We start from the raw sequence: 25,589 nt of genomic DNA, 5'->3' as shown, positions 1-25,589 counted from the left end.
TCGGCAAAACTGGGTTTAAGAATATGGTTTATACACTCTTTCCTGTTGTTAAAAAGGCGCCCATAACGCATAGAGAAAGCAATTTGTACGTAATGCAACTTTGAGAGAACAAACTGCACTGCTTGTACGAGGAACTCTTTGATATTTCAACATACACTCTATTTGTATCTTGATGCCCCAGCACAATTAGTTCAATATAACTCATAGTTTTTAGGTTTGTTTTCTTGGTCTCCTTGAACACTCAATTCAAGAGAAACCTCATCTTTAGAGACTTGATGCACATTATGCAGAAAAACTTTCCTGGTCCTTGCAATATATTTTCTAAAAGAAATAATAATAAGAACCATTTGAATGATGGAAGGGGTATACGATAAACAGAAGGACAAGAATTCAGCCTTGTTTTGACACGTTAGTCTTCATTAAAGGCAGTGGACACTATTGGTAATTACTCAAAATAATTATTAGCATAAAACCTTTCTTGGTAACGAGTAAAAGGGAGAGGTTGGTGGTATAAAACATTGTGAGAAACGGCTCCCTCTGAAGTGCCATAGTTTTCGAGAAAGAAGTAATTTTCCACGAATTTGATTTCGAGATCTCAGATTTGGATCTTGAGGTCTCGAAATCAACCATCTAAATGCACACATCTTCGTGTGACAAGGGTGTTTTTTTCTTTCATTATTATCTCGCAACTTCGAAGACCGATTGAGCTCAAATTTTCACAGGATTGTTGTTTTATGCATATGTTGAGATACACCAACTGTGAAGGCTAGTCTTTGACAATTACCAATAGTGTCCACTGCCTTTAAATAAGATTCAGCTGATTAAATACGCAGAAATAAATGGTCAAAAAAAAAATGGTGTAAAAATTGTCTTTAAAAAATGATCATTGTAAAAACAAAATGTCAATAAAATTTGGAAACAACATCAGCAGCAACATCAATATCTTGGCCAATTAACGAAAGCAAGGCAATTCTTAAAATCACTTTGGCAACGGTAAATCCATCCAAATGCCAGCATCAATCCATTGCAAACACAACCTTCAGGAATTATCCAAGGAAATCCCAAATAAAATCAACTCTTTTGGAACTCCATCGTTCTATCTGGCCTTCAAATACAGTCACGAGAGGAATCACAGCAGATTGTCAAAATGTGCCGTCGTCGGACAGCAAAGCATTTCTTTCAAACGTGACATTTGGTTTATTGGCGCATCTTCTGGAGTTGTTTCATTTTTATGCATGTTAAAAGTGAGTCATGGTTCATGGTTGGCAAGTGGTTGGGTGGGGAAAGCATGGCAGCATACAATGAATAAAAGCCACGCCATCTTGTCATGTAGGTTCCTAATGCAAAACAAAAGAAAACAAAAGGAGAACAACCATGATAAACGCTGCACCATGTCGGTACTAAACCTAAAAGAGCTAGGAAATTCAATGTCCAAAATCTGTGTTGTGAAACACTCATTTCCCAATAAAAAGATTCCTTATGAATGCGGGAGAAATACCTCATGTTAAATATTAGGTACAATTTTTATTTTATTGTGTAGACTTTCAGAGCAAAATTTGAAACATGACGTCATTTGATACAAACAAACAAAACAATCAATACAGAAATGAGTTTGTACATTCTAACGAGGAATTGTTTGCGTTAGTCAATAATGAATATTTATCAAAATTCACTGAGAATGAACTATACAAGTCCGTAGAAAAAAAATCGGACTGGTATGTTTCAATCGTGACGTCATTGGATGTTCTTGGATGTTGAAAGCTTGGCAATTGTTTGACACAACTTTAACATGTTTTAGACTTGTAATTAGTTTTTTCCGACTTTTATAAGGACCCAAATGGTGTTTCTGTTGAAAATGGGTGCAGCATAAAACTGAATTTGACCTTGAAATAATTCTCAGAAAATTATGAGTTGTTTACCTTTAGCCATTTCTGATGGTGATGGTTATTTGCCAATCTAAATTTAGTTCCAATAATTGATTCATCCTAATTTGGTGTATAATTCTCCACACTACCCATGATAATGGGAGAATGTCACGGCCAATACACACCATTTATAATGGTAAAACAAAACTTATGAACAAACAATAGAAATCGTTATCCAGGGAGGCATTAATAATAATAATAATAATAATAATAAAACTTGTAATGAGCACGTATCCACCCTGCTGGGTGTTCAAGGCATTGTCTCGTGGCATTGTTTTCCCGCCTTTGCTTGGGATTATTTGAAGGTTCTAGAAATGTGCAACAGGTGTGTTGGTCGCCACTGTAATTCCCTGTGTATTGTTGATGCTGGTTGTCAAACTCTCATGCGCATTCTTGGCTAGAAGGCGTCACAGAACAACTTTATACATTTTGAAAGGTGGTTGTATTGTGTCAATTTAAAAATAGCTTCGATCCCAATGTGGTCCTTTGTCTATTGAAGGTGACCTAGTGGTAACATATTAACAATGTCTACGGCATCGAAAGGGTTTGGAACCAGTCGACACGCATCTATTGCTGAGAGTAGTGTGTCAACGAGTAGTGATAAAGCCATGCCGATGTCAAGACTTAATGAAGCCGGAAGTATTCACTCCACGGAGACGGCTTCGACGGAACCGGACAGGGGCCGTAATGGAGGCAAGCTGGATGAACAAGAGGTAAATAGTGTCCCACGTATAGGCCTATATACACGCTCAGAAGAAATGTTTATAACCTGTGCAAAGTTCCATAAAGCCTGCAAGCAAAACAAACTTGTAAAGCACAGAAAAATATTCCATAACAGAAACAAGTTATCAGTAAAACTACTTAAAGTTTACATTGTTGTCGCTGGTGTCCCACTTGTCAAGCAGTATTTGCTGATTTACAGGGGCATGTTAAAGTCAACACTTGCTGCTAAGCACAGAAATAATATTGATTAGCAGTTGTTACCAGCTAAAATACCATATTCAGTTTACATTGCTAAACTTGTACCCTATTCAATTCTTGCTTGAAAATATAATTTGCGAAGCTGAACTATCTGCTAACAGCTTTATGAAAGTGGGCCGGGCCCAGGTCACCACAGGCTTCGAGGCATGTATGGTTGAAGGGGTTCTGACGCACCCGAACATATTAACAAAATAGCAAGATCGACGTCATTGGGGCTGGATATGTTGAAAAACACCATCATGTTTAATCCAGGGGTCCCTATATAATTCAAACCCCGCCCTAGTAGTTTTGTTTTTGTTGTCCAACGCACAATTATTTCACGCAAAATTATTTTATGTTTGCCTATAGTCAGTTTCCCTTGTGGTTTATTACTTGATATTTCTTCATCAGTTCCTGGCAGATTGATTTATAGGGGAATTGTTCAAAAATATATATCTTTATATCGTTCGATCTTTTTCCTGTTTACTTTTCATAGGATTTGATTATTTGTAAAGGCATCGTTTTAAAGATGCTATGTCAGATTTTTGGCCGATTTGACCCAAAAATTTTGATTTAAAATTCAATAGGTGTTTTGATGGGGGTCGAGAAAGTTACAAGCTTTCATTTGAGCCATTGATCGAAAAAGTCCGCCAGTTATTAGTAGCAGTGAAATAAAGTGCTCAAAATAATTAGTTTTTGTCGGGATCCCGACAATATATCACGTGACCAATTCTTATGTGTTTTATAAGAAACGTTTTAAATTGTTGTCATGGTTCCTGACCATTAAAAGTAAAAGTAAAAGTTTTTTTCATTAGAGCGGGTGATACTCTTTGAAATACCATTCACTCAAAAAATCTATTTTTTAATGTTTGGGGCCAAAAATCTGACATAGCATCTTTAGCAATAAACGAACCAAGGCTTCGGAATACCGAAGTATCTAAACTTATACCATTTACCGAGATTTACCATTAGGCCTAATTTAGTAATATTGGAGTCTATGGCGCACGTCTAACAATAGGGCTCCTCAAGATGCTATCCTGAGCAAAGAGAAACACAGGCTTTGAAGTTTCATTCCAAACTGTGATAAAAATGAGTGAAATGTTTAATTTCAGCACATGGGCTGGTTCTGGGTTCGAACGTAACTCTCGAAAACGGTGGACCACTGCGATGGTATAGGGCCATTAATCGTGCACTATAGTTTTGCATGCTGGCACGTGATAACATTATACATGGTTATTTATATTGTAAAGTAACCATACATCAAAGCAAACAAACGAATAAAAAGCACAATAATTCGTTGTTAATGTTTTTGTTTACGAGGCGAGACTCAACAATGCAGTATCTGATTGATTTATGACAACCTTCAAACTTGTCAAAATGATGACAGATTCACCGACTAGGAATAGAGTTGAATGATGTGTCATTTGTCGGCAATCGTCACGTTTTTGTCTGCACAATTTAAAGCATTAATGTTGTGTAGTGAATGTAATCTATAAAGACTATTGTTTTGATTTTGTTCCCTCGCTTTCATTTTGTTCCCTCGCCTCGCGGTGAGATAAGCTTCAACAATTTGGTTTGTTTGTGTTTACAAAAACTTTTACAATGGTGCAGTCAATAAAATAGAAATAACAATTGCAAATCACACAGACAAATGCAACTACAATAAGCCTAGTCTCTGGTAACATTTTGGGTAAATTATTGTTATGTTTTAAGACCAAACCCTATAAGGCTTGACTGTGAGTATCACACTCTCTGAATGTGCTCACGGTGTAACAACGGTGTCGATAAATTTAATTGTGGGCACTGCCCATGAAGCTGGAATAACACCCACGTGTGACACTGAAAAAAAAATAGACTCCACTTTTTAAATTTCCGTGAACTTGTTCCCAACAGTTAATCACTGCACAGCAAATGACACGAGTCCCCAAAGTTGACCGATGGCAGACCTCCATAAAGCCCTCTACGCCAGTAAACCGCCAGCCCGTCCCCCTCTCCTGGATCCCTCAGCAGTTGGACCCCGCCTCCAGGGAAGTCTTCGAGGAAATCTCCACGACGCACACCAGTAATGGGAAGCTCAAGTTTGCTGTTACCACAGAGCTGGAGAGGAGTGCTAAGGAGATGGAGGAAGACAGAGGCTGGATGCAGGAGGCTGTGTCTTATGGGGAGTTCCTCACAGGTATACACCATGAGAGAAAATTCAGTGCCTCAGGGCCAATAATATTATAGAATTCAGTTTTAAAATAACTCCATTGTGAAAAAGCAAGGAATTAAAGGCAGTGGACACTATTGGTAATTACTCAAAATAATTATTGGCATAAAACATTTCTTGGTGACGAGTAATGGGGAGAGGTTGACGGTATAAAACATTGTGAGAAACGGCTGCCTCTGAAGTGCCATAGTTTTCGAGAAAGAAATAATTTTCCACGAATTTGATTTCGAGACCTCAAGTTTAGAACTTGAGGTCTCGAAATCAACCATTTAAACGCACACAACTTCGTGTTGCAAGGGTTGTTTTTCTTTCATTATTATCTCGCAACTTCGAAGACCGATTGAGCTCAAATTTTCACAGGTTTGTTATGTTATGCATATGTTGAGATACACCAACTGTGAAGGCTAGTCTTTGACAATTACCAATAGTGTCCACTGCCTTTAAGGAAAAAACAACACCTTTACGCAAAGTTCAATTTCATGATTTAAAATTAAAACTTTGCTGAGTTGCCAAAGTTAGTAACACCCTAACATTTCGCGAAAAATTATACTATAATTCGACGTTTCAATTGGCTGCTTATTGGCTGCCAAAATTGACGAAGAAAATCAATGATTACTAGATGCATTCTGGTATCATAATCAACATTCAGAGAAGACATTGCAAAGATAACTTTTATAATAATAATGTGTTGCCATTTATGGGAGTCAAATTTTTGACTCCCATAAATGGCCGACCGTGTTAGTTCGTGACGTAAAAGGAAAACCGTGCAATTGTGAGTGATACTTGTGTGGATCATTATATTTTACTTTTAAAACATCTTTCTAACCATATGCATTTCATAACAAACGGTTTCAAACACTTTTTATAGACCAACTCGTCCGATCCAAGGCAACGTGTTCCTTTAACATTAATTTTAGAAAAGAAAAATAATTAATACACTAAATACAAGTATAATAGTTAAAAACTATATGTAAACGTAACTTTCATGTTAAAATGGTGGAATTTTAGGAGACATCATGAACGCATTCCCATACCGCATTAATTTCTTGAACTCCCTTTCTTCAATTCCCAGATCTTCTTCATCCAGACGAGTGTTTCCTTCTCCATGGTCAGTCCTTGCCCTTCAATAATGTCATCTTTCATGTTTGCGAGGAGTGGGTGCCGGAACCCCACCGGTGGGGCACCCATAAGGCCCTCAGACCCCCCGTAAAGAGACACATGCTGACGGGCAGGGCGTTCCTGACCAATCATCGATTGATACTCTTCTCGGCTGAGAAACAAAAGAGTAAGTCCAACTTTTTGTTTTTTTCTCCCACTTCGCCCGACCGCATCATCACAATAATCTAGGCTACGCCATTTTATGGGTTAATATAGTCTCTGAGTGCACTTCCACCAAATAAAGAGATAACAGCGTCGGCCTTATTAATACATTGATGGCCCTCGAATCACTCTATATTATTAGACACATTGGAGAGTTAACTTTGATGACATATGATTTAAAACAACAAAACGGATCCAAAAACTAAATGTATTACCGAGCAACAAAGTCACTTATATAAAATTTCTGTTTCCCAAAAGGTACATCTTTGAAACGGTTTACAACCTTCACGACTGGTAGGGATACCCCAAAGCCTGTCGGGTACCAACTAAGAGCGACCAGCCAAGATATGGTGCACTTCCAGTCTATTCCCCTGACGCACTTCCGCAATGTTGAGCTACTCGCTGCGATGGGAACCAGTTCGGTTACCAACATCCTCGGTCAAAAGTTATTCTGCTGTCTTCCGCTGGTGTGCTGTCGGGTAAATGCAATACTTTCAATACATTCATTAAAAGGTGTTGTGAAAGAGTGTATGGGTGCGTTCGTTTAGCTTCCCTGGGTCGACCCCGGTGTGTGGCGTTTTTTTTTCCAGGACAAACGTGTGCAGATAATTACCCACGTTTGTCCTGGGAAAAAAACCCGCCACACACCGGGGTCGACCCAGGGAAGCTAAACGAACGCAACCTGTATTTTAAAAAATTTAACTTGAATAGAATTATAAAATATGTCAGGCAACATTCCAGCAAGCAATTTTAAAATTACACCAAAACATGCTAAAATCAATAATATTAGTAAAGTTCACAAGAAAATAAAACATGGGGAGATCACTGATCAGAGAAAAAAAACGTTCCTAGAAACGAGACATACAGACAGACAGAAATGGGTCAACGCGATTCGGAGTAAATTCCAACCCCGGGGAGTTAACGGGGGTGGTAGGTCTCAGCATAAATTGTTTACAAGAAATAATAACTTTAGGCCCTACGTAAATAAAAGAAGTAAACGATGGCTTTTGAAACAGTCAACTCCATGGGCTATACGGGAAAAACCCCTGACAGTGTTGTAGGTCTCCCCTTCGGACTGCAAAATGCCTCGGTCTCGGATGGGGAGGTCTCCCCCTTCGTCACGGTCTCGGACTTAGAGACCAAGACCGTGACCAGCCCTTTCGAGAGCGAGAACAGCCCTCCGAGGGGAGACATTTTGCAGTCCGAGAGGAGGTCTCGACTACAACACTGTCCCCTGAGGTTTTCATTGATTTGCAAACAGGTTCTTCTTTTCAGTCAACATCAATTTACTCAAGGATCACTAGTTTTACTTCTGTAACACGGCTGCGTGGAAACGAGACCGTAAAGTCAAGGATTACGTATCCCTTTATCATTTATTCCGTCCCATTCTCTCCTTGTTATGATGGCATTAATCCAATTATAATAGTCAGTGTATACAATCAGGCTTTATACGAGACGGGAGAGCCAGTCATACGGATTAATTAGTTTTTAAATCAATACACTTTGTATACCCAGGGGAAAAATATAGTCTGTATTGCTGTCTGCTAACGAAGTATTTCAACTTCTGTTCGGAAGATTTGCTCATCATGGCAGTCGCTTTGAAAAAAAGATTTTATCTCGAGTAAAAACACCCCCAGGTCTACGTAAACCCACACGTATATACAGATCTAGGCCTACTACTACTAATAATAATAATTGGGGGAATTTTTTTCTTATAATGCGCCATTAAAAAATATATAAAATGTTCAAAGGCGCATAACAATGTACAATTAAAATATAAAACCATTTAAAAAAACGATACACATTATGACAAAGAGAGAGGAGCAAATCTATGAAGTAAAACAATGGAAACATACATTACAATGTTTGAAATGCAGAGAATAACCATGGAAATTAGAAAAAGAGACAACAAAATTAAAAGCTCAAAAGTTTGGCAATCCAACGCAGATCAAATGCTTTACATTACTGTATGGTGTATATCAAACTGAGCACGACGCCTGTAGCCATGCATAGATCTTAAACTTCAAACGAAGAGAATGACATTTTCGACACGTTTCCATTTTTTTTTTCAATGCAAATTTCCCTGGAGATTTCTGCTAAAAAAATATGTCAGTTTTTAGCAAGTAGTGTCAAACTCTACTCTCACCATTTAAACAAACATCACAAATAAAACCATTAAACCTTGAACCATTTTTCGACAACAATAGAACTTGTGCCAGTAAGTTTTTTTTAAGAAATAAGTGACATTTTTAGTAGCAACGTAGGGCCTACATCCTATATTAAACCGTTGTTAACTAAAGAAGTTTCCCAAAGGTGGTGTAGAAAAGCTTCCGGAAAGCTTGACTTTATTTATTATTCACTTCTTTAAAGGAACACGTTGCCTTGGATCGGTCGAGTTGGTCTTTGAAAAGCGTTTGTAACCGTTTGTTACAAAATGCATATGGTTATAAAGATGATTTAAAAGTAGAATACAATGATCCACACAAATTTGCCTCGAAATTGCGTGGTTTTCCTTTTACTTTGCAAACTAACACGGTCGGCCATTTATGGGAGTCAAAAATTGACTCCCATAAATGGCCGACCGTGTTAGCCGACGAGGTAAAAGGAAAACCACGCAATTTCGAGTGATACTTGTGTGGATCATTATATTCTACTTTTAAAACATCTTTCCAATCATATGCAATTTATAACAAACGGTTACAAACGCTTTTCAAAGACCAACTCGACCGATCCAAGGCAACGTGTTCATTTAAGGAGACTGCGAAGAAAACAGGAAATAGAACATAAGATGTATCCATAGGAGAATTTTAAGGACTTGGCACAGGAACAGATTCATAGAGCTGCTTAAGCACAAAAAGATGCTAAGCACAACAAAATTAAGCTTACCAGTTTAGGTTATCAGCAGAACTATCCATGTCACATGATTGGTATCTTGCTCATTTCTGCTTAGCAGAGAGTTATTAAGCAATATTTTCTGCTTAAGCATGAATTTGGGCCCTGGGGTGCTCCACAAGGAATTTTGTGTACAAATTTTATGTGAGGTTCTTAACAAAAACTTATGCAGATACGCACCAGAACTAGAATTTTCGACAACAGCTTCTTCCCAAGAACAATCAAAGATTGGAACAGCCTCCCACGTAAAATTACAGATGGCATCCCACTTTCGCACTCTGCATTTAGGCAAGAACTACTTACCTTACACGAAGCCAAATAATCGACCCACCCACGCGACGCGCAAGCTAAACAAAAGTTGGTGTGATGTTTCCTGAAAGGATGCTTTGCCGACTGTATAATTCAGATTCAGATTCAGAGGTTCTTAAACCAGACAAGTGAGGGAACGAAAGATGTCTCCCCAGGGATGCACAAAGAAAAGGTGTGGTTTGCAAAATCTTTGAAGGATTTCTTTGTGAAACACATTTCCTGGACGAGTACCTTTTTTGTGGTTATTTACAAGTGATTTACAAATGTCACGCGTCTGTCCTCTATTCATTGATTTCAGCCGCAGTCTAATTAAAAGCGTTTTTATCTCTCAGTTTTTGACATACACAATCAAATCTTTTGCTGTTTTATTTATTAGTCATAATCAACAAGTATGCTTTACAGAGTGTGGCTGCTTGTCTTAATAGCGTCTTACTGTAGGCCAAAGCATCGGTTCAGTTTGCATTCATCTAATATTATTTTGTGCTTATAAATATTTGTTTGAATTTAACATATCAATCAAAGATACCATATAGGAATGGTAAAGGATAAAAACATAAATTAAATTTGGTTGTCTGAAATCTTAATGTTACTATATGGAGTATTTTCCTTCGTGAAACTAAGTAATTTTCGATGAAATATTATATAAAAATCGAGTTCGGTTGTTACTACCAAAATTAAGGACAATGCGTTCACAACATGCTGACATTTGTGCATGATCTTTCTTTATTTTCTCTTGACTCATCACACAGCCGATTAGTTAAGCCAAACTTTCACAAGTTTGTTATTTGGGGTCTATGGTTTATCACACAAAACATGAGCATCATCTTCTACTATTTTGCCATCTCTATCAATCCTTCATAACAAAACATTTAAGGTAAGATTGTTTTGTCACTTGTGAATATGCCAGGTGTGTTACGAGGATGACATGTGCTCCAAATATTGGTACGCTCGAGATCACCTGACTCTGGGCATAAATTCGCGGATGTTGTCCATGGGTGTCATCCTTCCTCCATGGGGTAACCGCAGCCTGCTGGAGGTCCACGCCCAGCCTGATGTTCCCCTCTCGTTGATGAAAGGTTTCATGAAGGAACTGCAGAGATTTGCACCCGGGCTAAGAACAGCTGCGCAAAAACCACAAGAGAACTACACATGAGTTATAATCATTTTTAATAACTTACACTTAGCTGTACAGCCCTTGCATATTTTAGAAAAAGAAAACAAAGCAAATCAAAAAGTACATACATTGCAGCGAGGTGAATACTCACATCATGTTTTGTAAGCCCAATATTCGCTCTGTAAAAACTGTGTTGACACAATGGTGATGTGAAAACTGTGGTATTGACACAGGGTTTTGTAACAAATAAATATCCCTAAATAATCAAAATTTGCATCATATGGTGTTGGCAGAGGTTACCGTGATGCAACTTGTGAAACCCTTCTGTTAACTTTAACACCCCAGTTTTTGCAGTGCATTATTGTTTTATTTTGAAAATCTAGAATATTTAATATGTTTTAACCTTGAGAGAGCTTGAGAGAGAAAACAAAATGAACAAAGAAGACAATGCAGACTGACGTTGTCGAACGAGAAAATGTAGAGTAAACATGTCACTCCAACATTAATATTAATTTGTCTGTAATTTCTGAAATTATCCTCACTCAACAATAGTCCACCCTTCTGTTCATATACATACTTAGACTGAAAAGAGAAAATTTGTGTAACTTGAAAGAGATTGTGTACGTGCATACATAGAAAATTAAATATTGTGCGTGACATAGCAATTTAAAGATGGTCTCCAAGGCCAAATTTAGTTTTATGATGCACTCATTATCTAATAGATATAGTTCTAATGAAGTTACAAATTTCAACCTCGTGTTTCTACGCCGTTTATATGGTGTAAATGTCATTTAAATCCACACTCTTTCAGAGATCAATTTGAAACATGCGTCAGTCAAAAAGTCAAATTCAATGTCTTTTTGTTGAATATCACATAAATTTAGGAATGAACTAAAAGTTTCCTGTACATAAAATGAACATTTCATTTAATTCAAAATTAATGTTTTTTTATATTTATGTTGACGGAAGCTGGAAGGATGTCAAAGTGCAATAATAGCTTATGCCGTTTGAACTCTAGTTATTCATTTATTCGTTACCCTGAGGAGACCTCTCAGTGAAACCCAATGAGACGACTGGTCTTTGACAATTAGTAATAGTGTCCAGTGTATTTAAAACCATCAAACAACTCCTTATGCAGCACCGTCAACATAGAATCTCCACCATCACAAGTTACCGACCACTCCTGGGAAAAGAGAAGAAATTATGTTTCTCGAGGTCACAATGCCGTTTACAATATTCAAGTTATACCCACAGTTAATGATACAATTATATCGCACAGGCATATCCTTATCATTTAGTTAATCGAAAAACCGTCCGTGGCATCATCATTTTGCAATTACTGCTGTGACACTTCAAAGCCTTTCCAGAATAATAATAAACCCCTTGTACTGACCTCCATCTTTGATGAAACGTGCACACGCGTGAAAGGCTATCATTGGCTGATTGGCCATTCATCAAAGATGATGGTCAATGACGTAATGTACAACCCATATTGATTATTATTGGACGCTCTTTAACCTTGTTCCCAAAATAATCGTTCCCGACCATTTGTCAACATGTGGCAAGGTCGTGTCAAGATTGGAGTTTACGTGGAGTTGTCCACGTCCTTCATTAGTAAAAAAAAAAAAAAAAGAAGGAATACGAGTGTAGGGTGGAAGAGTTTCCGTATCTATTGTGCATTCGTTGCGAATACTTATTTCGCATGACAAGGAATCTGATCTGTTTCTGCGTTGCGTTTTTGTTTTTGTGCATTTTCGCAGAAGGTGTATTCATTCGGTTTCGCCTCTCGTAACTTGGAATAGTTCAGATCCCATTCTCATTTCTTCATCAGTGCACTTATCCCAGATAACATTCATCCATTGGGCCAACGTTGGTGTTTGCTCGGCACCGTTGGGATTGGTATTGTGTGAGCTTTTGGCGTTGGCCCCATGTTGGCACTACGTCGCCATGATCGGCGTTAACACTATGTTTGTTTCTGACGTTGGGCCAACGTTGGCTGTTGGTCGGCAGAATCACGTTGGTTTTACACTGGCGATCAATAATGAGCCAACGTTGGTTTTTAGTAAATTAAACAATATTCGGCATTGTGTTGGTATCCGACGAAGAACGAATGTTGGCTCTAGGTCGGCATTGCCACATTGGTTTTACGTTAACACTTAATGTTGAGCCAACGTTGGTTTTTAGTGGGACAGCAATATCGGCATTGTCTTGGTTTCTGACGTAGTGAATGTTAGCTCTATGTCGGCATTACCACATTGTGGGTTTTTTGCGATCAATGTTGAGCCTACAATGGTTAATAGATGGACAGCAGTATCGGCATTGTGTTAGTTTCAAACGCAGAACCAATGTTGGCTCTAGGTTGGCATTACCACATTGATTCAACGCCGGCACTCACTGTCGAGCCAACATTAGTGGGAAAGCATTAACGGATTGTGTTGGTGACGTGGGACATGGACCAATGTTGGCTGTGGATAGGCAACATCATCATTGTGAATTGTTTGCAATCAGTGTTGAGAGAATGTTGGTAGCATTAAAAGCTTATTCATTGGACCAACAATGGTTTTTAGTCCATTATATTGGCCTTGGCAACGATAGCAATTGACCAACAATACTGTGGTCGGCATCATCACAGTTTATAGCATTTTTTTTCTATACATTTTTAAATTAAATTATGGTTTATTTATTTTAAAACTTCATCGCAGCATACCGCTGAATTGCAACATAAATCATAATTAATTAAATAGACATTAGGTGTTTGTGCACAAGCACAAAGCTGTTCCGTGGTATTTTGCTTCGATTAAGTGCTTCAAAGATTACAGTTGGTCTGCTTTCAAGAAAAAAAAACAGTTTTGGTCTTTGCCAAAAGAGTCTATAACTGAAAACAATTTGAAAATCGGTTGTGTAGTTCTTGAGTAATGGCCCCACTTCCGGTTGACCCGGAAGTTAAGGTCAACATGGGGTCGAGATTACCCTAGACTAATCTCCAATGCCCAAGGAAGTCTCCCAGCAAACATCTGAATCGGCTCGGTACTGGCATTTATATTTGAAACATTGGCAATTAATCGGCCCAGTTCAGTTGCCATAACTCACCATGTTCATGCCCAATAACGCTCGCGCTGATGCTGGCACTTCTGTTTTAGGTCATTATAGCATGGCACTATTTGGCCCAGAATTGGCCAGCTACTGGCCAGATAATGCCACAGCTGGCAGAAGTTGGCCAAAATACTTTTTGCACACTAATAACCGTTGCCATAACTCACCCAGTAGGCTTACAGGCCCAATAACGTTCATGATGATGCTGGCACTTATGTATTTGGCCAACACAGTTTGCCACTATTGACCCATAATTGGCCCGTTACTGGCCAGATTGTTCAGTGTGTAATTAATACGGTAATTAATTAAATCTTCTACTAATTGCACGGACTATACTACTATTAAAACACACAATACAAACAGACTACAACCTAACATGCTGTATAATAAGCACCGAGTGATATAATAAATATTTAAACTTCCGTTGAATTTGTACCCATGTTGTGATATTGATTATCAGTTATTCCAAATTATTACATTATTGCAATCAAGATTTATATTAAAACAAATGCTCGTCAAAAAATATCTACAATTTGGGGGTATTTGATAGCAAAACAATCCCAACAAATTACATCAATGTCAGTTTTTAATTGTTTTCACAATTTTCAGCCATCTTGTGGCATAGCTTTGACACCCTGCCTTGAACATTGCATATTTTGACCAATGTCGGTTCAATGCCGGCCCAATGGAGCGCCGTTACAAAATTAGTATTGGCACAGAAAAGGTTTTTTATACCATTATTTGCTTCGAAACGAGTATTGGTCCAGAAAAAAATGTTTTATATAGTGCAGCCAAAAATGGTGTGCCGCCAAAAAACCAGTAGACAGATGTCAGAAAGCAAAAACTTTCATTATCAGACGAAAATTCAACCAGCATTTTAACTCGTCAGTTTTTATTAACAAAGTAAAAATGCAAAACGTATATCAAATATATTAGATTTAAATGTAATTACTTTGCAATAAATAAGTCCATTACAATAAAGGGTAGTTGTCCATGATATAAACAAAACAGAATGAAAAAAATAAAAAAACCCAGCAGGAATGAATAAAGTAATTTAAAAATGCTATGTAAAAACCAATAAAATAATAAAGGAGGTATACATTTTAGCACAAAATAATTTTGTGCTATATTTTTTTGAATTAAATTATGGTTTATTTATTTTTAAATGTCATCGCAGCATACCGCTGAATTGCAACTTAATTCAAAATCTTCAAAAATATTACAATAATTATTAACTAGACATCAGGTGTTCGTGCACAAACACAAAGCTGTTCCGTGGTCTTTTGCTTCGATTAAGTGCTTCAAATATTAAAGTTGGTCTGATTTCAAGAAATAACAGTTTTGGTGTTTGCCCAAAGTGTCTATAACTGAAGAAAAAAAAATGAAAATCAGTTGTGTAGTTCTTGAGTTATGGCCCCACTTCTGGTTGTGTTAAAATGTTGCGCAGTTTTATGTTGGAATTAGGTCAGCGGTCAGATGTTTCGTCGCCAACCATTCAAAACAAGAATCATACTACGACAAATGAGTCAGGGGATATGACCAAAATGTGGTTAAGTGTGTCTGGTCATAAAATATATTAAATGTCTTTGCATATCTTTTTAATTAAAAAGCTAATTTGCTTTAAAAAGCACATAATCAAATGAATAATGTACAGTTGTTTTTCTGTAAATAGCAAAGTTTTATAAATAATAGTGCCAGTCGCGCCATGTATATGCTTATCTAAAATTATTCTTAATAATTTGCCAATCCTAAGTCTTTAATACAGTCAAATAAACTTTCTCAAGAAAATTTTGTTTTGCAGCTGCGATGAACGTTACAAGATTACTGCTGATGCATTAATCTAGCCGTACCAAAACCTCACCATTAAAGGGACACGTTGCCTTCTATCGGGCGAGTTGGTCTAAATAAAAGCGTTTGAAACTGTTTTTAATAAAATGCATATGGTTAGAAAGATGTTTTAAAAGTAGAATATAAAGATCCACACAAATATTCCTCGAAATTGCGTGGTGTTCCTTTTATTTTGCGAACTGAAACGGTCGGCCATTTGGTGGAGTCAAAAATTGTACTTCACAAAACCGTGTAGTTTCGAGGAATTTTTATGCGGATCATCACACTTTTCCTCCCGGTCGGTGCCCTGACGCACTTGTAGATATTTCGTAAAAAATAAGAAATATGATTTCATAATTTCCTCAATTGTCATATCATTTTGCAGTTTGCATGTTTGTTTATTTCACATTGTATAAGTTGTTCATCATAATATATTTATGGAGGTTGCTCTTGTTAAGCAGCTGTTAATATGGGTACCTGTGTGTGCCTCCATTTGTATCTTTATTTTATCGTTAAGTTAAATTTTAAGGTTTCTTAAAATGTTTCGAAAGAAATTGGAAATTCTGACTAACACACAATTAAGTAATTTGATTTGCACACGCTCATTAAATCCCGTTTACCCAGTTATCCAGTTTTAATACATTTTCTTTGTGATACTGCTGTTTTTTAACTGTCAAGCTAAATTGGCAAATTTAAGTGAGGCCTATAAAATAAATTGCCAGTTATGATATTGCCAGTCGAAATAAACTCGTCAAACAGCCGGGAAAGCTTTAATTGTGTAGCTTCGGCAACACATGTTGATCTATCTATCTGTTACCATGGTCTGACAACCTCATACAGTTGTAGTTGCCGTCATCTTATTTGTTCCATTACTAAAACCAGTGTAGCTAAACACCGTATTAATTATTACGGGTCGGTTAAGTCTGATTCGTTGAGAACACACTAAGAACTGACAAAGTATGGTGACGGGATGTTTGCAATGTTCGTCAGCCCAAACAGAAAGCTGCCTATTAGATAACGTTTAGTGTATCTTCAAAAGGGGTTTCAAAAAGGCCCTACATATAAAACAGGGAACATGTCATGCACAAGGCCTTTCAGGTTACCTGGTAGGCCTACTTTAATCTAGTAGGCTTGGCCTAATGCCTACCTGTCATAACGAACTACGCGTTTGCGAGTTCACGTGCTTAGAAACTCCGTAAAATTAGGCAATGTTAGCACCCTTCCTCATTAATAGGCTAGAACTTTGACCCCTCTTTTTTATTTGGAAAAAGTGCGTTGTTATGGGTCTTCATCAGTCGAACGAAGCCTATGTAAGCCAGAGCATAAGTCGGAGCCCAAGCCCAGGTCATGGTTTCCAAACTGACCATAACAAACATTCTCAAACAGAGATCGACCGTCAAGTATCTCCAGTATTTACAAACTTCGGGGCCGTTTGTCTGTTTCCCTCACGCGTTAAAACAACCATGGTGGATGTTTGAATACTCGCGAGACTTGCACGGGCAAGAAGGTGACTGTAAACCATCAAAATGTTAATGTTCGGAAAAGTGAAACAGTGCGTCCCTCATTGCGCCAATAAAAACCTTGTACAAGATATTGTATGAGATTGATATAAGGTCACAAACCTGCCCGGACAGGGAATCACAAATCCTTGACTAACATTGCTTCACAGTTCAATCCGGTTTGATGGCCTTGTATCTTCTTTGTACTGAAGGAGCGGCAGTTTTTCCTCTTTCCCGTCGGACCTTATTATTGTTATCTCATCTGTAATGTTCGGAGAGAGAATCTCAGGTGTGTAGAAACCACCGTCCTCTTATTAAGTAATTAAGTAATCACCTTGTCAGCGTTTTGTTCAGGACTTCACATTAAAGGAACACGTTGCCTTGGATCGGTCGAGTTGGTCTTTGAAAAGCGTTTGTAACCGTTTTTTTATACACTGTAAACAAATTGGTAAAAAAATGCCCAACTTTTTACCCAAATAAGGGCGAATAGTGAACTCCTCCAACTTTTGGGCAAAATATTACCCATCAAAGTTAGGCACTCTGATTGCCAAATAATTGGGTAATATTCCTCATCAATAGTTGGGTATATTTTGGTAACCAACAGTTGGGTAATTTTTTGTTTACCCATTTTCTGGGTATTTAATACATTATCAATAACCCACTAATTGGGCGATGATTTTATTAATGATTTAACCCTTTTCGGTGTTATCCAACAAATGGTGAATGTATTTAACCCTTTGATTTACAGTTTCTTCTGTGATCATACAAGCAGGCGTAGAAAATATATTTTCCACGATGGCAAACGGTGGTGAGCTGTGACCTTCCAAGGCCTTGGCATCTCTCTCAAAATCGAGAGAGTGCTCAGTGGTTCGTAGATGCTTTGGAAGGTTAGTTTTAGGGTTTAATGCGTAACGCAGTAAACCGATTTAACACCAGGAAATATGCATAATTATAGTCACGTTGCACAGTCGGGGCTATAAGCGATTGGGATTGTCAGGGCGCATTCAGACGTGGTTCCATTGTTCTTTTCAACCAACCAAATTGGGGAAAGGGTGCTTGTCTTTCTGGGAACCGTCATTGAATATTCTGCCACCGAGGAGTTAAGATAGATTGTATAGTTTCGCAAAATTCGGTACCTTCTTGGCAACTCGCTGGAAGTGGGAACCGCATTGAAGAAATCCAAGTGATACCTGATGAGGAGGGCGAAGATGGGCGGCTACAGAGAGTGGTGAAGCCGATGGCTTACTAGCCGGGCCAATCGGGTGAGTCGCTACATTTTCAGACCTAATGCTGGGGCAAGTACAGCCCCAACAGTAACGCTAGTAGGTAACACGAGTACCGTGAATACGGAAAGGTTTCAAACATCTAGTATGTATAAAGGGTCAATAATTGCGAACATCCCACAGATAAATAGTCAGGATATTTCACGGCCTTTACACGTAACTCGGGGTATAACGGGCCAACATTCTCAAAGCATGAGTACAGGTACACAAGGACAATAAAGGGCGGACAATAAAAATTTTCTGGCAGCTTGCCGTTTAATATGAAAGTTAGTCAGAGCTTGTGTCAGTCAGGCCAATCAGGAATAAGTAAGCCTAGTAGTTTAGTGTACAACTTGGCAAACTCTAGTCAATATTCAGGGTATTCCATACATAACAGGGATGGGGCATGTAGTAGGTTAGGAGGGACATCATCTTCAATAGAACTGGGCGGTGCCCAACTTTCAAATGCAGGGTGCAAAATAATTACAGTAGGGAGCAGTTGCATGTGGGGGTCCATTGATTGCACAGCGGGCTCTTGAAGCATACCGATGGCGGATAACATGCAGCATATGAATTAACCATCAACTCCCTTTAATCCATTGATATCGGTTCGTAGCGAATTGGGCGAGGGCCAACCGCTAACCTTAAAATTTTTAAGATTATTCATAGCGAGTTTGTGGATTTTGCTGTGATCTTATAAAGAAGAGTGACCCTATAGTAGTACAAATAGCCTACCGCTAACCTTAAAATTTTTAAGATTATTCATAGCGAGTTTGTGGATTTCGCTGTGATCTTATAAAGCAGAGTGACCCTATATTAGTACAAATAGCGGTCAAGACACAATATTTCTTGCTGGCTGTAAACGAGGGGGATTTTATAATATGGAAAGATAATAAACACAGGCGTCCAATTACTTCTATACATTACATGGACCTCTGCATTTTTTGACTTATGTAGCAGTGTATTTGCGAGCTCATCTCCATAGAACACATAGAATTATTGAAATAGTGTCAGATCGTACGCACAGAGAGCAGCAGCTCGTCCAATAAGGGGGGATGGCGCACTTTTAGAATGAGGCAGCAATTAACACCAGTTAGATCATGGGCATAATTGACGATGAATTATGGGCATTGCACGTCACAGCACCATGTGTTAATCAAGCTCTAGAACAAAGTGTACATAAAGAATAGAAGGGCAATACCAAGTTTCATTATGACCTTTCGGAATGATTGATCATTATTAGACACTAAATGGCCAGCTTCCAAAAATCAAGGGGTAGCCTATTGCATAATATTAAAATTAAAGACCTTTGCATCTTCTTCCATTTGTACATACGTATCTGGTATTTCATATGTTTAATGAATAGGGTGGTATAGATGGCCTTAGCTTTCGATCCAAACCGGACCTAGTTCAGAGGCATAAAACAAGTACAAACAAATACATATCCATTCATAGAAAAAGAGAGTTGAAATGGATTAAATGAAGAAAGAAGCGGGAAAGAAAGAAGCGGGAAAATAACAGCCAATCAAAGTTTCTATTTCAGAAACAATTGGTGGCTATGAACCAATACGAGTAGAGTGGCGAGGACAAAGGAGGTTTCATATGAAAGGATGGATTACTGGACCATAAAAGTGGTAAATGCATTGTTCGTTAACAATGCAGGGAAACATGAAAGGGTAGAATTAGAGAACAAGTTGCATCATGATGCAATTAACAATGGTCAATTAATAGAGAAAAGCAAGATCAAAAGTACGATGGTATTAAAAATAGGTATGAGGGACCTGTGGAAAAAAGAAGGGGGGTTACTTACATGAGATAGTTATAGTAACAAATATATAGGACAACTTTAAAAAATTAATTTATACTTGAGTTACAGAATATAAACAACATTATAGTTCTCAAGCAGAAGTGAAGTGGGGGTAACGGGAAGTTATTTAACACCAGTGTTTATGTTTGGTCCAAAGGGCTTGACTGTCTTGAGTTGGTGAATCCAGTGTGATTCTCTATGCTTGCAGTTATATTTCATATGTTCATAAATTGCACAAATGGGAGGATCCCACGGGTAGTTTCATTGTTTCTAAGATGAATGAGGATTGTAGACGCTTGGACCCTCGGCAAGATTCAAGATGTTCCATTACATTTCCAGTGCTGAGCAGTCTGGTTAGTTTTTACCGCCAGTCTGCAAAATATTGAATTATTCGGTTGGGTCCTGAGGCGAATTAGAATAAATCTGCTTTATACTTGTTAAGTATAAAAGAGTTACACGGTTCAATGGTTTGGCGGGAACATTGAATAGGACTGGGTGCGGTACCCAGGATAATATCTGGCTATGCTATCAATATACACATTAAAGCTTTGTTAATTTAGTCTTTTTTTAGTCGTTATATAGTTTAAGTATCATCGGTAACAGTAGCAGCTTCCATAGCTTAGCAGGGAGGTCAGTACTAGCTTGAACCTGAAAGCGCTGATTTGCATAGATCAGGTGTACGTTTCCAATATCGGTTGGTTTTTCGTATCTGGCGGTCAACACAGCACTGATGTTCCATGGCAATGACACGTTGTGTCGTAAAAATGTCGGTACAAAATGTAACGAACAATGGAGGCGGGCTAAACCGTAAAGCTTACGTATATGAACAACAAAGGCGCATGATTAAAAATTATCAGTTGATCCGGTTATTCAAGTTACAGGGTGTAATTATTGTCAGTGAAGACGAAAATTCGGTCGTTACAAAAAGTAACAAACATTATAATGTGGGACTAAACGTACAGAGTATGTACATGAGATGAGAAGACGCATGATTAAAAATGATCGAGTGCTCCACTTATTCAAGTTACAGGGTGTAATTATTGGCAGTGAAGATAACAATTCGTAAAGTGGTTACAAAAAGTAACCCATTATAATGTTGGATTAAAATGTAACATAGCATACACATGAAATGACAAGATGCATGATTAAAAATAGGTTCAATTACAGGGTGTAATTTTTACAGTGAAGACAAAAATGTTCGATGCAAACGTAGAAGAGTGTGAAGATGAAAAGAGAAGATGAATGATTAAAAAGGAATCAGTTGCTCCGGTTGCAGCATAGCTTGCAGACATCTTCATCCGGTTGCAGCATAGCTTGCAGACATACCATATTTGACCTATATGACCTTTATTAAAGTAGCATAGTTAATGTTTAAAGTATAATCAGCATATGAAGCTCTGCTGTTAAAAGCAGCATTCTTGGTTGCCCTTTTCGGTTATTCTGAGGGTGAGTGAGTTTACAACTCACGATGGCAAATTCCCGGGCGTTGCGTATTGGTGATATTTCCTTTAATCAGGAAGGGAATTTGCAAGTAGTTCTAAGATATTCAAAAACGGATCAAGTGGGTAAAGTTCAATCATTTCTATTGACAGGAATGCCAATACTTCACCGTTTGTACATTGAGGGGGACCCTATGTCAGCCAGACAAGTTAATCACATCTTAAAGTAGGGATTAAGGCCATCAGGTAAACCCCACACCCTTTTCAGTTCATAGTTGCAGGATATGTTTGGGGTTCGGGAGGAACAAATCAAAAGTATTGGGAGATGGAAGTCTGGAGCACTTGAATCCTACATTAGGCCAGACTTAATGTTTTCAATTGTCTAAAAAGGGGTAGCTTGTAGCAAGGTCATAAATAAGCAGTGTAGACAACCGCTTCTTTAATTAGCATATTGCTGTTTAAGATAAATAATCATTTACAAGATTGGTGAATGTTGAGTTGGTTGTTAACAAATTGTGTACAACATTTTCAACTACATACAAGACTTTGACAAGATAAAATATTGGTCAGAACAGATTACCCAGGCTGTTTTTCTTTGAATTTGTTTTTATACAGATGTTTATCGGGGACAGTATCATTCGCCACAGCAGCGGCACAGTGGTGGTACAGTGACAAAGGCGTGTCTGGGGCACGCCTGGACGGCTGGGACTAGGCTCAGGTGATACGGCAAAAGGCGAGGTCCCGACGACAATAGTGTTACATCTAAGGACCAAAGATATCTTGAAGGAAAATTCGGGACAGATAACACATAGGGTAAAAGGGAGCCTAAAGATGTTCATCAATCCGAAGCAAGAACGTGGGTACCGGGACAGTATCATTCGCCACAGCAGCGACACAGTGGTGGGACAGTGACATGGAAAGACGTGTCTGGGGCACGCCTGGACGGCTGGTACTAGGCTCAGGAGATACCTGGCAAAAGGCGAGGTCCCGACGACAATAGTGTAATATCTAGGGACCAAAGATATCTTGAAGGAAAATTCGGGACAGAGTAGACATAGGGTAAAGAGAGCCTCAAGGTAATTAGGAACATCCTACCCAACACACGGTTAATTTGGTCAGACATTTTGTTAAGGGTGAAATATCAAGGTAAAGTTAAAGGAGGGCAGAAAAACGCTGCACTTGGGATTTAAATATGTATGCAAAGAAGATACTTCGGGAGATGCAAAACGCACCTGTTATAAAACAACCCCATCTCATTAACCCGGAAGGTGCGTACTGGCAAGACATGATTCATTTGGTTCCATCAAAATTTATCAGACGGGTTGAGGTTCTCCACTTCACACGCGGAGAAAGTTTTGTTACAAAAAAAAAAAAAAAAAAAAAAAAAAAAAAAGGGGGGGGTGTTTGGGCAAATTTTTATATCAAAATTTGCTTTGGCGGTAAGTTTAGGTTGTTCCTATAAACAAGAAGCTAATAGGCATTGTAGCCTGTGAGGAAGTGGTAAATTAATTTATGTGAATTGATATGGATAAATATGGTGGTAATAAAATGATGTGATTGTATATAAAGAAGTAGATTAATTTGGTACCTTCTTGGCAACTCGCTGGAAGTGGGAACCTCATTGACCCGGAGTTTTCTCCAGTCAATGAGTGCATTTATAATTATAATAATTTAATTATAATAATTGTAATTAGTCTGGTACCTTCTTTGGCAAATCGCCGAGAAGTGGGAACCTTTGCGGATTGGAAATTTACCGTTCGCAAAGTGAGGAATTGGGACCCTTTGCGAATTGGTCTCAAAGTGTATTATAATGGGAACTGGTATACTTCTTTATGAGTGTGGATATCACTGGATGGAATTAAATAAAGGGAAATCCCTTATATTATTATGAATTGGCGTTTTACCACCGAATTCAGAGTACGGAATAAATTAACTCTTGGCAGAGTTCACTACAACAACAAATCCTTGTGTCTGTGTATATTTATCAGGTGGTAATTAACTAAAATACAGTTTGTTTCCTGTTCAGTTGTACACAGTCGTGACAGTTGCAGCGCAAGCACACGCATACATGCCACAACCGGCGTTGCAGATAATGGCATGATAAAACTGAAACTAAAAACTGAAACTAATTCAACAGTAGTGTCACTGTGTTGCTCCCTCTGCAACTGTCACGACTATGTACGACTGAATAGAAAACACAACTTCATAGTTTAGCTAAAAATTAACCTTCAAATTTGATCTATATCTACTGGAAAACCCCGCTCGTCACAGCCACTCCTCCACTCGCCATGTTGGAAAATATCGTTATGTTTTTTCATACCTTGCCCAACTTTTGGGCAACTCTTTTGGGCAACTCTGAGTGCGCATGATCGGATGATTTTGACCAACTAATGTGCATCATTTTAACCAACAATCGAAATTAACTAAAATTCAAAAAGTTGCTCCAATAAATAAGCAAAAGTGTAACCAACAGTTATGATAAATTCAGATTACGAATTATTTGCCCAACACTTGCCCAAATTTTGTTCCGCTTTTTAAACAAAAAATTGGCAAACAAAATGTTTGTCCAACACCAATTGGTTTTGTTGGGCAATTATCGACCAATAATTGTTGAAGTTACTTTGCCCAACAAATGATTTGACCAACGTTTTTGCAGTGTATAAAAATGCATATTATGATTAGAAAGATATTTTTAAAGTAGAATATAATGATCCACACAAGTATCACTCGAAATTGCGTGGTTTTCCTTTTACCTCGTCGACAAACACGGTCGGCCGTTTATGGGAGTCAAATAGTTGACTCCACCAAATGGCCGACCGTGTTAGTTCGCAAAGTAAAATGAAAACCACGCAATTGTGAGGCAAATGTGTGTGGATCATTGTATTCTACTTTTAATACACTTCTAACCATATTTATTTTATAACAAACGGTTACAAACGCTTTTCAAAGACCAACTCGACCGATCCAGGGCAACGTACTCCTTTAATTTGATGGATGTTGCCTTGAGTCCTTTGAGGATTGAGGAACTACACAATTTTCAATTGACCATTGTACTATTTAGTGCATGTTCACGCAGCCTGATGGGTGGTCATGATTGGCTTTCAGACTAACGAGATTGAAAAATCAAATTAGCCTATTGTTAAACATTATATTCAAAAGAAACTTTCCACCCAAGATGTGGGAAGTGCATCTTTGAAGCCAATCTTACTTTAGTTTGAGGAGATGGACACTTTTTAAAGGATTCGGGTACTTTTTCAAAATGTCAACAGATTTACATTAAACTTATAGGGTTTGAAGGTAATGATAGTGGAAAGCTTCCCTTTGAATATTATTAACTAAGGTTGTGTAAAGTTTTTGAGAAATTAGTAAAACAAGTCACAAAATCATTTTGGTCTCATGAGACCAAAATGATTTTAGCATGTAAAATCCCCTTAACCAGTTATGATATTATACCAAAACCATAGCATAACTGGTTAATACGTTTTTACATGCTAAAACTGAGACGAAAATTATTACTTTTACTCATTTCTCAAAAACCACAGCACCTCAGTAAGTAAAATTTCAAGGGAAGCTTTCTAGTAGCATAATCTTAAAACTGTGTGTAAGTTTAATGTAAATCTGTGGACATTGTGTTTGTTGTACCCTTTAAAGTAAACTTTTTAAGATGTTGGTATTGATATGGAACTGACGTTAGACAACCCCCTAGAGTATTTATTGTTAGTTTCTCTACTGCAGTTTTTATGAAAACTTCCACTAGTTATTATATAGTAAAAAACGGACCCATAAAAATGCACATGAAATGAGGGAAAATTTTCCCCGAAAACGGCTGACAGGAATTTTTTCCAATCAAATTCTTGTTTATGTTTCAACAAACACACACACATACACCCACACACACACAATCACACAACATCTGAACAATTCTTACACTAT

At 38.0% G+C, this 25,589-nt stretch overlaps 1 protein-coding gene across 1 annotated transcript; it reads left to right on the top strand.

The window, feature by feature from the left end:
* Nucleotides 1-2,449: 2,449 nt before the first annotated feature.
* On the top strand, nucleotides 2,450-16,406 carry LOC139940927 (uncharacterized). The gene is made up of 5 exons (XM_071937330.1): nucleotides 2,450-2,638; nucleotides 4,779-5,061; nucleotides 6,167-6,379; nucleotides 6,673-6,893; nucleotides 10,523-16,406. The coding sequence occupies exons 1-5, from the start codon at nucleotides 2,450-2,452 to the stop codon at nucleotides 10,766-10,768; spliced, it is 1,152 nt and encodes a 383-aa protein (XP_071793431.1). The 3' UTR covers nucleotides 10,769-16,406.
* The last annotated feature ends 9,183 nt before the right edge of the window (nucleotides 16,407-25,589 follow it).

The sequence above is a fragment of the Asterias amurensis genome, chromosome 1, assembly GCF_032118995.1.
Source record: "Asterias amurensis chromosome 1, ASM3211899v1".
In the NCBI taxonomy this organism is placed as follows: Eukaryota; Metazoa; Echinodermata; class Asteroidea; order Forcipulatida; family Asteriidae; genus Asterias; species Asterias amurensis.
Note: the sequence above shows the minus strand (reverse complement) of the source record. Positions and strands in the feature narration are given on the sequence as shown.